Here is a 12839-nt window from a genome sequence, read left to right on the forward strand (position 1 = left end):
TGTAGGAAAACGAATCATTTATTACTATTTTTTTCTGTATGTATCATCAATCATCAAATAATGTCTTACCATTATTTTAGGTTTACAGATATTCTACCACGGCGAGGTTTGCCCTTTACCATATTGCCTCACAGTAAGTTTCCGATTTCAATATTTTTCAGAATTGTTGAGATTAAACTTTAAGTCGCGAGTTTGTTCCTATAAATTTTTGGCTTTGTCTTCTTTTGCTCTTACTTTGAATTGTCTGCATATCATGCATATGTCTAGTACAATCAAACAAAATCTAGTCCAGTGTTCTTCACATACCCACTCCACCAATTTTTTTCTGCTTGGCCTAAAGGTTGACTGTTAATACCATGTACCTATTAAGTCCGCCATTTGTATCTTTCCAGTTTTTATTGTGCAATTAAGTTTATAGAAATAAATACATTTGTACCGTTTTTAACTACAGGCAGGTGACATACGTCGCCGATCACCAGCGCCTCCAACTGTGTATCTTCGGAGGTGGGCACTCGCTAGCGTACGTGCTCGACAACAACCTTTACTACCTGCCCGAGAACTCGGATCAGGCTATACAGCTCACCGACGATGGTATCCCCGGTGTTATTTACAATGGACACTCTGACTGGGTTTATGAAGGTAGGCTTTTAATCAGTTCTATATTTTATAACAAAGCTGATTTTGTAACAAGCCACACTACCAGTGGCGGCCTGACGGCGTATCCGAATAGCAATCGACGCCAGACGCTGACAGAAACGCAGTCTGGCTTTGTCGCGCTTATACGCAAGAGCGATAAAGATAGATAGCTACGAAACAGTTATCGTGAGCGTTTGTGCGTTTGGCTATGTACCCTGGCAAGAAAGTGATGCGGCATAATCTCGCCCGCGAAGTAGCCCCTCCTTTACTAATAGATAAAGCTGGATATTATGTGTAGTCTTTATTGCGAACGGCTTGATGCCGCGCAAATCTCGTGCTATTAGACCGTTTTCACATTATCCGATTCGATATCGGATGTCGAAAGGATATCAATACAAAAAATCCCAGATGGCGCCTGTAATGTATGGGATATCGGTCCGACATCCGATATCGGATCGGATAATGTGAAAACGCACTTAGGGTCACCAGCTATACCATCTGTATGCCTTGAAATAGCAATACCACATGAAACTGTGTTCCTATTTTTATCATAATTCATGTTCTGTGATCATACTTATTGTTTGCTATTCATTCCATTCATTAGTCTTCTCACTGGCTTCTCTCCATTTCAAAGTGCAAAACCTGAAGACCCCTTGTACTAAACTTAGATAAATGTAAGATCTCAAAAACTGAAGGTCTCTAAGGATATGTACGATAAGGAAGGAAGGATATAATATAACCATCAAAATTTATTGAAGTAAATTGTCTAATGTGACTACCAACTGACAGCGTTAAACGTGTAACGCTCACTGACAGCGTTATTCGAAAAGGGTTACTGCCGTGCCGCTTTTTTGCTTGACTTAACGGGGGCACGGCAGTGCGTACGTTTAACGCTCAGTGTTGCCAATCCGAAATTTGAAACAAGGAATATGCCAATTTTTGAAGTGAATCTCTTGTAGTTATCCTATTTTCATTTCCACATTACGAAGCTTCACTTCTTCCGGAGGGACTCCAGGCACAATTTTTTTTTCAGAGGACGTGATGTACACGGGCCAGGCCACGTGGTTCAACCCCACGGGCTCGCACCTGGCCTTCGCTAGCTACGACGATACAGACGTCGGGACCTACTCCTACTACTACTTCGTCGACAAGACAGACCCCGAGGACTTGTACCCGGAGCTCTTCCATCTCAAGTATCCTAAAGTAAGTAAATAGGTTTTTTCGCAAAAAAAAAAAAAATCATTTTTGGCACAAGATTTTATCGTCGACTGTACTTTTCTTTCAACAGTCATCTACAGCTCTCCGAGACATTTGTAAAAACCCCTTGACTGCTTTCTGCTCCATCATCAGATCAGCTCCGCGATACCATAATATTGCATTGTCACGTTATTTAAAAAAATAAAAACCACAAAAATAAGGTTCATTATATGTCAGGTCGAAACTTCGGAGGGCCATCTGTACTGATAAACGTCGTACGATACACGTGCGAAAAGGAAATTCATAACTCGTGTCGAATGTTGTCGCCACGCGTTTCGAACTTCCTTTTTTACGCGCTTGTATCGTAATGTACTATTATTTGCAAAGACACATCGAATAATTCAAAACAAACAATAAAAGAAAAATATGTGTGCAAAATTTCAGCTCAATCGGAAACCGGGATATAAGCTGGTAAAAACACCTATATACAAAGGCAGTTCAGTGATTCGCACTGGCGTCATTATTCTATTTACGATTCTACACTATCTACCCTAAACAAATTTTCGTTATATTTCAACTGATGTGCCCTGGCCTACAGTAAACTACAGAGACAACTAGGACTATGTTTACTATGAAGTTATGAACTTGTTTGCAGGGAAGGGAATGCAATTACGAGTATCTCTGCAGCGGACTGTTAACAAAACCCTTCCTCCTAAATCATTGTATTTAACAGCATAGCTAGCTATACCTATACATTTGTCACCCTCCTATAACTTATTCTACGTTTTTGGATTCGAGGTTGGCTTGCTGGAAAATTAGCCATAAGTTCTAAATGGATTTTACAGAGGCCGCGGCAACTGTGCGATCTTTTATGACAGAGCTTGTTCGGGGCTTATATGATTTTTTGCACTTTTCAAGCCTCAACTTTAAACTTGCTTCCAGGTTGGCGACACAAATCCCACAGTGAGGCTGCGCGTAATTAACCTAGAACGCCTAGTGCAGGACGGCGTTTGGGAATGGCAAACGCTAGCCGCTCCTGAAGTCGTCACGGACGACCACATCCTCGGCGGTGTCGTGTGGCCCACGGCTTATGAGATCGCCGCTCATTGGCTGAACAGGAGACAGAACTACACCGTGCTAAGAATCTGCAACGTGCAGACTGGACTGTGCCCCGTAAGTATACACAGTAGAGTTGATACCTAGTTACTGACAGTGCCCTAACCATCGAAGACTATATCCTCGGCGGCGTCGTGTGGCCCACGGCTTATGAGATCGCCGCTCGCATTGGCTGAACAGGAGACAGAACTACACCGTGCTAAGGATCTGCAACGTGCAGACTAGACTGTGCCCCGTAAGTACACACAGTAGAGTTGATACCTAGTTACTGACAGTGCCGTAACCATAGAAGACTATATCCTCGGCGGCGTCGTGTGGCCCACGGCTTGTGAGATCGCCGCTCATTGGCTGAACAGGAGACAGAACTACACTGTGCTAAGGATCTGCAACGTGCAGACTGGACTGTGTCCCGTAAGTATACACACTCTGCACTCTAGTGTATACTTACGGGACACACGGGACTTACGGGGTGTGTAGTGTATAGTGTTACGGGGTGTGTAGTGTAGTCTCGACTCTAGTCGAGGCCCGTTTGATTTTAGAATCTTGTGATTGTTTTTTAGGTACCGAAAAGGGTGGATAATCATCAACTTAACGAATGTGATTCCGTTGCCAATTTGTTACAACGTATTGGAAACAATGAGCAATTCAGTTAATTTATCTTTTTGTACTGTATCTATCTATAGTATTATGATACGATTAATGATTAATTTATTAACGTATGTGCACGTAACTTATTTTTAAATAACATCATATTCTAATAATCTTAGTGACGTAGTCTTTGGGATTCTACAACACTAATTTACGTTTTTGATGATAGTAAATTAGTAGGTATTGTTTTGATTCAAGGAAAAACAAACATCTCATTTGACATCCCCAGAGGTAATTATTACCAGTAATTCTACACATAACCAATACTCTTTTTCAAACCGTTTGTCGACCTAAATCTAAATGCATCTAAATGACTCGTTATATCTGCCCTACCCGTATGCATACGGATTAAATGTCTACACATTTAGATATACTTTTAATGACTTTTTTATCCTAGGACCGTATTTCTTATACATACATACTTTATTACAAATGCCATTTAGATATTTGCATACAGAATGGTATTTATCGTTTAGAAGTCGTTATGTGAGCATAACGAGTTTCTATTAATTGTTATATTTATTGAATATCATAAACATAAACCATCTTAAATAACTGGGTAGATCCTGTTATCCTCACGTGACCCACTTCATATGTATTGATGATGTCATTTTTATAAGTTAGGGTACACAGTGTCTTTCTTAGGTATAATTTAATTTTAGTAAACGGGACAGCTATATTTCATACCTATGTGCATACTTACTTGCTTAGCAGCAACTTGTGTGCACACCTATTTCGAATGTGCATCCCGTCTTACTATTAAATGGTTTATGCAGCAATAGGTAAACATACTTTTTTATATCTAATTTTCTTTTATGTATAACTTCTATTTTCAGTACAACAGCTACACTAATGATAGACTAACTTATGGAAAAAAATCTTCCCGGGCAACTGATTCCATCATTTCGTCCTTTCAAAATTCTAACTCCAACTTTTTTATAGGAAGAAGAGCACCGCCAACAGCCCAACGGCTGGGTGCCCATCGTACTGTCGCGCTTCAGCTCTGCGGGAGATTTCTACGTGTCCACGCGCTGGTCGCTTGAGCAGGCCGACGGCAACATCTGGCAGCACCTTTACGTCAGCATGCGTATTAATGGGGAAATCGTGTCGAGTTCCATCACACCTGGCGCTTTTACTGTGAATAATTTCGTTGGAATGGATGAGTCCACGCTCTCTTAGTGAGTTTAAAAATCAATTGATAGGCCGTCGGCAACATCTGGCAGCACTTTTATGTCAGCATGCATTTCAACGGCGGTCAGCGAGATAATATCGAGCTCGATCACGCGCTCTGTGTTTTCACTGTAAACAACTTTGGTAGAGTCTACTTTTCTTATTGAGTAAAACGACAAGGCCTGCGATACACATGCTTGTAGCTTGCTCAACAGGCATGCCAGCTACGTACAGTTGTGCAAGCTACAGGTGTGTGTGTCTCAGGCCCAATGATCAGATTTTGGTTGATGGAGAATGTCACCATTTTCCGTTGAATAATTTCCTTGCTCATTATTTAGTCTTCATTTTGATATTATGTTTACCGGTTGTTATTTTCCATAATTACTGTATACTGCTGCGAGCTATCTGAGGACTGTTAAGGGTGCCTTTCCACCAGAGATGTGTTATGGGTGCGTCTGATATCCACAATCAGCTTAGTCGAACCCGTCCCCACTAGCCCCTATGCTTTGTGGAACAATGAACATGATTGGTGGATATCAAACACCATCCACGTAGCGCATCTCTGGTAAAGGGCCAGCAACGCGCATGTGGAGGCTCTAGAGTGGCAGGCGTCGTAGGGTACCGCGACTGCTTATCACCAGGTGGATCGTACCCGTATTCACCATGGTGTGGTACCTATGAAAAAAATTACATTGCTGAAATTTATGTTTCAATCACTTCCCTTCATCAAATTTATGATTTTTATCAGTTTTTATTTTATCAAAATAGTGGAAAATTGTTATATTTTTGCTAAACATCAACGCTATGATTTTTTTTGCCGCCTAATTCCCCATAAGTTGATACCAGAGACGATTTTTAAATTTTAGGATTTTTTTTTCATAGTACTTTTTCATACAACTTTTGGCGGTCGAAAAAACGCATTTTGCACAAATATATTTTACTATATTTTTAGTACGTCAAAAAGACACACACAAAGAACTAAAAAAAACAAACTTCGCTTCTGTGGGAATTATTATGACCCCAAACGCTATATCCTCCTGTCCTCTACTAACAATACAATACAATACAAATCCACTTTATTGCACAACCTCAGAAATGTACATAGGAACACACACATTACAATAAATTACAATGTAACAAAATAAATCTCCATCTCCTTAGTTACTTCACGCGCACGGTGACGGACTCCCCATGGCAGTCTCAAGTGCACGCCGTGGGCGCGCAGGCGCGCTGCCTGAGCTGCGAGCTCGTCATGCCGGAGGGCGGGCCCTGCACCTGGGCCACCGCCACGGCCAGCCTCCAGGCCGCCTACATGACCGTCACCTGCTCCTCGCCCGAGGAGCCCTCCGCCACCTTCATCATCAACCCCAGGGTGAGTGAATGCTGTGCTGGGCCTCCATCACTGTCAGCAGGCAGTGGTGTCTCATGATCAAAGTCTACTCAGTATCCCAGAAGCAATGCCCTAGCAATAGCCTAACTAAATGGTTAATCCAAGAGTGATTCAGTTGGTTTTACATAACTGTCTGCGTGCGATGTGCGATGCTATTTGCGTAGCCACGATGACAATAACTTGCGTTTTGTAGGGAACAATGTATGTCGTGTCGAAGGGTAATAGGTAGGACCTCTCAACCTCCTCTGTGTAAAAATTCGAGATCAATTTGTTATGGCTTTACAGAACTCTTCCGTTCCATATGAAAACTATTCAGAAGTCAGAACCTATATCTACCCTTCATAGTCGGAAATATGAATTTCAATGAAAATGAAAAAAAAAATTAAAATGAAATATTTATTTTTCAAGTAGGCATATTACAATGCGCATATGAACGTCAAATAAAGCTACGCCGGCTCTAACCCTACGCCTCAGCCTCGAGAAGATTTCAGTCCCCCCCTCAGTTGGGAGGGGGGTATCCACTATGGGACCGGCAAGAAACTCGGCGGGCCACTTCTTTTCAAAACATTACATCTTATAATTAACATGCATTAAATAACAAGATACAAGACAATTATAGACTAACGACTTGTTTTCTCCCAGACCGGTGCCGTACTCGAAACTTGGGAGGACAACCAGCGAGTCCGTGACAACTTCCTCGGAAGGGACCGCCCGCAGAGCATCATCACCACCGTGCCCCTTCAGAACGGGTTCCCCGCGCCAGTGAGGCTGTTCCTGCCCCCCGGGCTTGATGTCAATGACACGGACACCAAGTACCCTTGCGTCTTCTACGTGTACTCCGGCCCTAATACTAACACTGTCTTCGATACCTTCACTGTGGGTATGTTGGTTCATTTTTGTGTTATACTTATTATTTTTATCACGGTCGGCTCAAAAGCTTTTCAAATCTAAGACAAAATAAATAGAGATAATGAGTATCGTTATCATCACGGCGGTGCCTCTTCAGAACGGGTTCCGGCGCCAGTGAGGCTGTTCCTGCCCCCTGGTCTTGATGTCAATGACACCAACACCAAGTACCCTTGTGTCTTCTACGTGTACAGTCGACTACAAAGCGATGTATCTACTTTTTCACCTTATTACAATGCAATAAGGTGAAAAAATGGATACATGTCTTTGTAGCCGACTGTACTCCGGCCCTAATACTAATACTGTCTATGATACCTTGACTATTGGTATAATACCTAAGAGGATTCGATTGGGTCGCCATTATAAGAACATTAAAAACAGATGTACCTACCTATATTGTATCTGTGAGGTTTAAAAAGATAAGAACAGACATATTTTGTTTATTTACATCAGGTTAATCATATCAGTCTATTAGGTGTGTGGCTTAGTATTCATTATGTTCCTAATTTATGTAGAATAAATCAATGAAAAGTGGCGTTAACAGAAAAATGCTCGCACTGAACAATGAACATATGCATTAAAATAGTATGCTAATGATCGTGATTCGTGACCAAGCTTGTTGTAGTGTAACATTCTTATCTATTTAAATTGCGCACGCGTCGCGGTCTGAATATTACGCATGTTTTCTCTTTAATCTATTTGTCATGTAATAGACATCATCATTATCCCATCGAAACCAGCAAAAAGTTTGGATTATGATATAAGTTAGGTTGGTAAAGGAAATAGTTTTTATAGGTATGTGATAAAAACCGACTTATTATTTAATCCTGCTTTTAAAGTAGATTCTTGGGTACTTTTTGATTTTTATGGGTAGGTATAGGTATTTAATTTTATATTGTTTTCGTACAGGCTACCACACGTACCTAACCACAAATCGCAACACAATCTACATGTTAGCTGACGGACGTGGCTCCGGCCTGAAGGGACAGGACATCCTGTACTCTCTCAACAACGCACTTGGCACCGTTGAGATCGAGGACCATTTCGTTATTCTCAGGTAATAGTTCCATACTGGCTATCATTTGTTTCTGACTGTCAGCAACACAATCTACATGTTAGCTGACGGTCGTGGCTCCGGCCTGAAGGGACAGGACATCCTGTACTCTCTCAACAACGCACTTGGCACCGTTGAGATCGAGGACCATTTCGTTATTCTCAGGTAATAGTTCCATACTGGCTATCATTTGTTTCTGACTGTCAGCAACACAATCTACATGTTAGCTGACGGTCGTGGCTCCGGCCTGAAGGGACAGGACATCCTGTACTCTCTCAACAACGCACTTGGCACCGTTGAGATCGAGGACCATTTCGTTATTCTCAGGTAATAGTTCCATACTGGCTATCATTTGTTTCTGACTGTCAGCAACACAATCTACATGTTAGCTGACGGTCGTGGCTACGGCCTGAAGGGACAGGACATCCTTTTTCGCTCAACAACGCGCTCAGTACCGTTGAGATGGAGCACCATTTCGTCATCCTCAGGTAACGGTTCCATACTGGATATCCCTTATATCTGACTGTCAGCAACACAATCTACAATAATTTACATTTTAGCTGGCAGACGTAGCTCCGACCTGAAATAATAGGATATCCTAGCTGCAGGAACGTGCTCAACAACGCGGTCAGCACCATTGAGTGCAATTTCCCCATTCACAGGTAAACTTAGCTTCAACTAATTTAAAACCGCGCAAACTATAATTTATTACAGACGTTGTCTTGAGAACGAAAGACAATAAAAAAGTAACCTCGTATTTTATTTATACATATCTAAGCAAGATCGGAGTTTCGTTACGGTATTTATAACAATAACCTTTACGCAGCCTTGAATACGCATAGAATTATAAGCAGTCTTTGTCCCCATATTATTTCTTCTGTATAGATATTGTGCATTTAAATTGTAAATGGAATTACCGAAGGTATTGAATAAGTAATGTATAATAGGTTTATAATAGATGACAGATGACCCGCTATTCTGTTGTATTATTAAGATAAGGTGATGTCTCACCGTAAGTGATTTCTTATGACCATCACTTTTAGAAAACGTCTCAAACGTCTGATCTTAGGACCATATCGTGGTTGTATTCTTATCGTCTTTTCTGAGAATCTCTCACACTTTAAAATATCATAGCATGACGTCGTAGGTTTAAAAACCGGCCTTGATGACGATAAAAGTCCGATAATTTGCTGCCGATGCTCGAAAGTCGTCATGGTGGCCACCGGTGGTCCTTCGATACGCAGCAATCATAATCACAACGTAAACACAGATAAACGTCGTTATCGGAAATCCAGCTTAGTAGGCAGGGTCACTACCAGGCTATTCCAGAGTTTTTCAATTTTATGACGCGGCAAATCGTACTAAGGGTGCCTTTCCACCTGTTACGCTACGTTGCTATGCGTCTGATATTCACCAATCAGCTTAGTCGAACCCGTTCCCACTAGCGTTATGCTTTGAACATGATTGGTGGATATCAAACATACCCACGTAGCGCATCTCTGGTGGAAAGGCAACCCTAAAGGGTCAGTCCGTATTTTTTTCACCGCTCGATCCCATTAGAAGGTATATAATTATGTATTCCTTTACGGCTGATTAAGGCTTGGCCCCCAGTTTCTTAAACGCTGGTCTAGTTCTAGACTAAGGGCTATTTCACCTAAGTGCGTTTTCACATTATCCGATCCAATGTCGGTACAACCGACCGATTAGGACCGATATCCCATACATTCAAGCCACCATCTTTGATGTTTGCCTTTGAAATCCTTCCGAAATCCGATATCGGATCGGATAATGTGAGAACGCACTATGCCTAACCTAACCTACCATTGCAGAGAGGTGCTAGCCCGCTACCACTTCATCGACCCCGCGCGCGTGGGCATCTGGGGCCACAGCTACGGCGGCTACGCCACTCTGCTCACTCTGATCCACGACGACAACCACGAGTTCGCGTGCGGCATCTCGACCGCGCCTGTTACATCTTGGCTTTACTACAGTATGTTAATTACTCTACATAGTATTGGGTGGGGGTGGGACACTTTACACAGATCAACCTAGACCCAAACTAAGCAAAGCTTTTACTATGGGTGCTAGGCAAGGACCATATAATACCGGGACAGACAAGGCCCATACAATAAAGCGTACCCCTGAAATGTATGGGCCTTTTAGGCTTAAAACTAGATGGCGTTGTTTCGCAGCCTGGAAGTGACCAAAATCATATTTTCCCCTGATATTTTGGCATGTTTTTATTTTTTATAAGAACAAATGACATGCTTCTTTATTTTAATATCATGATATCTTGTCAATACACATTTTGAAAAAAAAAATGTAAGCATCATCAGCGTAGTTTTATGATATTATTTAATAGGTGGCGCTAAAAATTGAGGTATGATTCTTACTATGAAGATTGTAAATCCTATATAAATCATCCTTGGTGCTAGGCGACGATAATACTTACTTATTATCTTTGTATCTGTTAATAAAGTTTCCTTCTGTCTGTCTGTCCTATGTATTGTTAGATCTTTAAAACTGAAACGGATGTTTAATTAGAGTGATTCAAGACGAAGTTTTAGATGTATAATACCCGTGCGAAGCCTTAGTACCTACCTATGGTGACTGACTAACATCGCACCATAAATAATATCAAACAATAGGTATGCACCTTGATATTACCTATACATTTCGATTGGTATGAAGTGATTTTGTAACACCTTGAAGTGAACATGCTGCATTCAATATTATTATACATGTGACTTTATATACTTACAGCAGAGTGTTTTTAAAGTCTGATTTAACTTTTAGTGCCTACGCTTAGCTAATCTTATTTCCTGTTATAACCCGAAAAACTCAGTTTCTTCTCATAAAATTACACTTTTAGATATGTCAAAATCAGCAAAGGGATTGCATGGATGCCTGTCTATCATTTTGTCGCCATACCTGTTAGGTTCATTCAAGTGCTTATAGAGTGCGGAAGTACTATGACACATGGCAAAAACATGACGATGGTACAGTCACCGGCAATAATATCGTACAAAAAGAAGGCTGTGTATGCTGCTTTTATGACTAGAAACAAGATTGTGTCAGCTAAACTCTGTCAAACAAGTCTGCCAGTAAATAAGAACAAAGAAAACTATAGGTATCCTTTTCTCTAGCACCCTAAAGAAAAGGATGCATATAGTTTTCTTTGTTCTTATTTACTGACAGACTTGTTTGACAGAGTATATTTTAGCGGCCTTCTTTCTAAGCGATGTTATTGCCGATGACTACCGCTGCACTTGGCTGTCACATTCCGCTCATTCCAGATACCATGTACACCGAGCGCTACATGGGCGTCCCGACGGCCGAGGACAACCTCGCGGGCTACCAGGCGGGTGACGTCACGCTCATGGCCGAGCGGCTGCGCGGCAAGAACCTTCTGCTCATGCACGGCAACGCCGACGATAACGTGCACTTCCAGAATGCTGCAAAACTAATGCGTGCTCTGCAGGAACTCGACATCGACTTTGACCAGATGGTGAGGCTTTAGGTTATATTTAACTAGTTTAGACCATGATTCCCATTTTGATTGTGTCGAGCATTCGAGATTTAAACAGTGCATTATGATCAGTAAACTGGAGATGCAGAGTCGGGAATATCTCTATGAATCAACCGCTACGGTCTCTTAAAAAAAATGGTTCAGCTCTATTTTTTTTTTCAACACTAACTATACTGTAATCTACTAATAATTGGCTGCATTGCATTCAGTATTTACTATAAGTTTCTTGATTTAAAATAGCTGTCACTTACTGGAATTTTCTTATTACATATCGTATTGATCTCAACACAATTTCTCCATTGTATTGACAGTGACATTAGTTACACCTATACTTATTAGCACAAAAATATTGACACAGATGTAAGTACCTACCTATCTTAATATGTTTATTACAAATTATTGACGTAATATTTGTTTCAGTCATATCCCGACGAGGCCCACAGCTTGGAGGGAGTCGGTCTCCATCGCTACAACGCTATGAACGCCTACTGGGAGAAGTGCCTGAGGTTGTAACGCCCTAGTATTGAAGCCTAGAAATCAGACGTAAAATGGAAACACAATGTACAGATTGTACAGCTGAGTAAAAAAGAGTAGAAATATAACTTTTTTTTTATCATAGCAACACTTTTCTCATACAGAAGTGTCAAAATAGTCACCACGTTCAAAGCAGTTTACATAAACGGTGGCGCCCCTATTTTTTTCTAATCTTTTTGCCAGGCTGTGTAATCATCAAATGAAAGACCCTACTTAATGGATGCTAGAACTTGGTTTCACTAGCTTATTTCCGACTGGCTAAAATAATAATCTTCTAGTTCTAGGTATTCCGATTTAGAATCAAGCCATGTCAAATATACACAAAGTAGTAGTCTGTCACACTTGCCGATTCGTTCTATCACCAAATGATTTGATGCAGTTCCGCTAGCCGCTATTGCTTGGCTTCGATGAATATCGTACTGGGGACTTCTTATTGTTTGATGTGAGTTTTCTCTATATATATTATATCATGTGTAAATGAAGTTGTTCCGTGAGCTACTTCGGCAAAGACGCTTACTACCTGACAGGTAAATGTAAATACTATGTCTAAACGAAAAACCGTCTCAAATTTTTACATTCAGTTTATTTCAAATGTTAATTTCATAGTTATATTATAATGTAATGTAAATATAAGTAAATTAAAGTTTTTCTACAAAATA

General features: G+C 40.9%; 1 protein-coding gene across 1 annotated transcript in view; it reads left to right on the forward strand.

Annotated features, from left to right (window-relative positions):
- LOC125226995 overlaps positions 1 to 12839 on the forward strand; it is a 38510-nt gene extending 25671 nt beyond the window's left edge. Inside the window, exons 10-20 of the mRNA XM_048131186.1 lie at positions 81 to 133; positions 452 to 639; positions 1670 to 1839; positions 2776 to 3006; positions 4540 to 4775; positions 5929 to 6139; positions 6800 to 7037; positions 7973 to 8120; positions 9947 to 10107; positions 11414 to 11625; positions 12067 to 12839. Of these exons, the coding sequence (XP_047987143.1) occupies positions 81 to 133; positions 452 to 639; positions 1670 to 1839; positions 2776 to 3006; positions 4540 to 4775; positions 5929 to 6139; positions 6800 to 7037; positions 7973 to 8120; positions 9947 to 10107; positions 11414 to 11625; positions 12067 to 12159 (1941 nt within the window). The 3' untranslated portion in view covers positions 12160 to 12839. The remainder of the gene's footprint in view (positions 1 to 80; positions 134 to 451; positions 640 to 1669; positions 1840 to 2775; positions 3007 to 4539; positions 4776 to 5928; positions 6140 to 6799; positions 7038 to 7972; positions 8121 to 9946; positions 10108 to 11413; positions 11626 to 12066) is intronic.

This window comes from Leguminivora glycinivorella, chromosome 6 (assembly GCF_023078275.1).
Source record: "Leguminivora glycinivorella isolate SPB_JAAS2020 chromosome 6, LegGlyc_1.1, whole genome shotgun sequence".
NCBI classification, from domain to species: domain Eukaryota; kingdom Metazoa; phylum Arthropoda; class Insecta; order Lepidoptera; family Tortricidae; genus Leguminivora; species Leguminivora glycinivorella.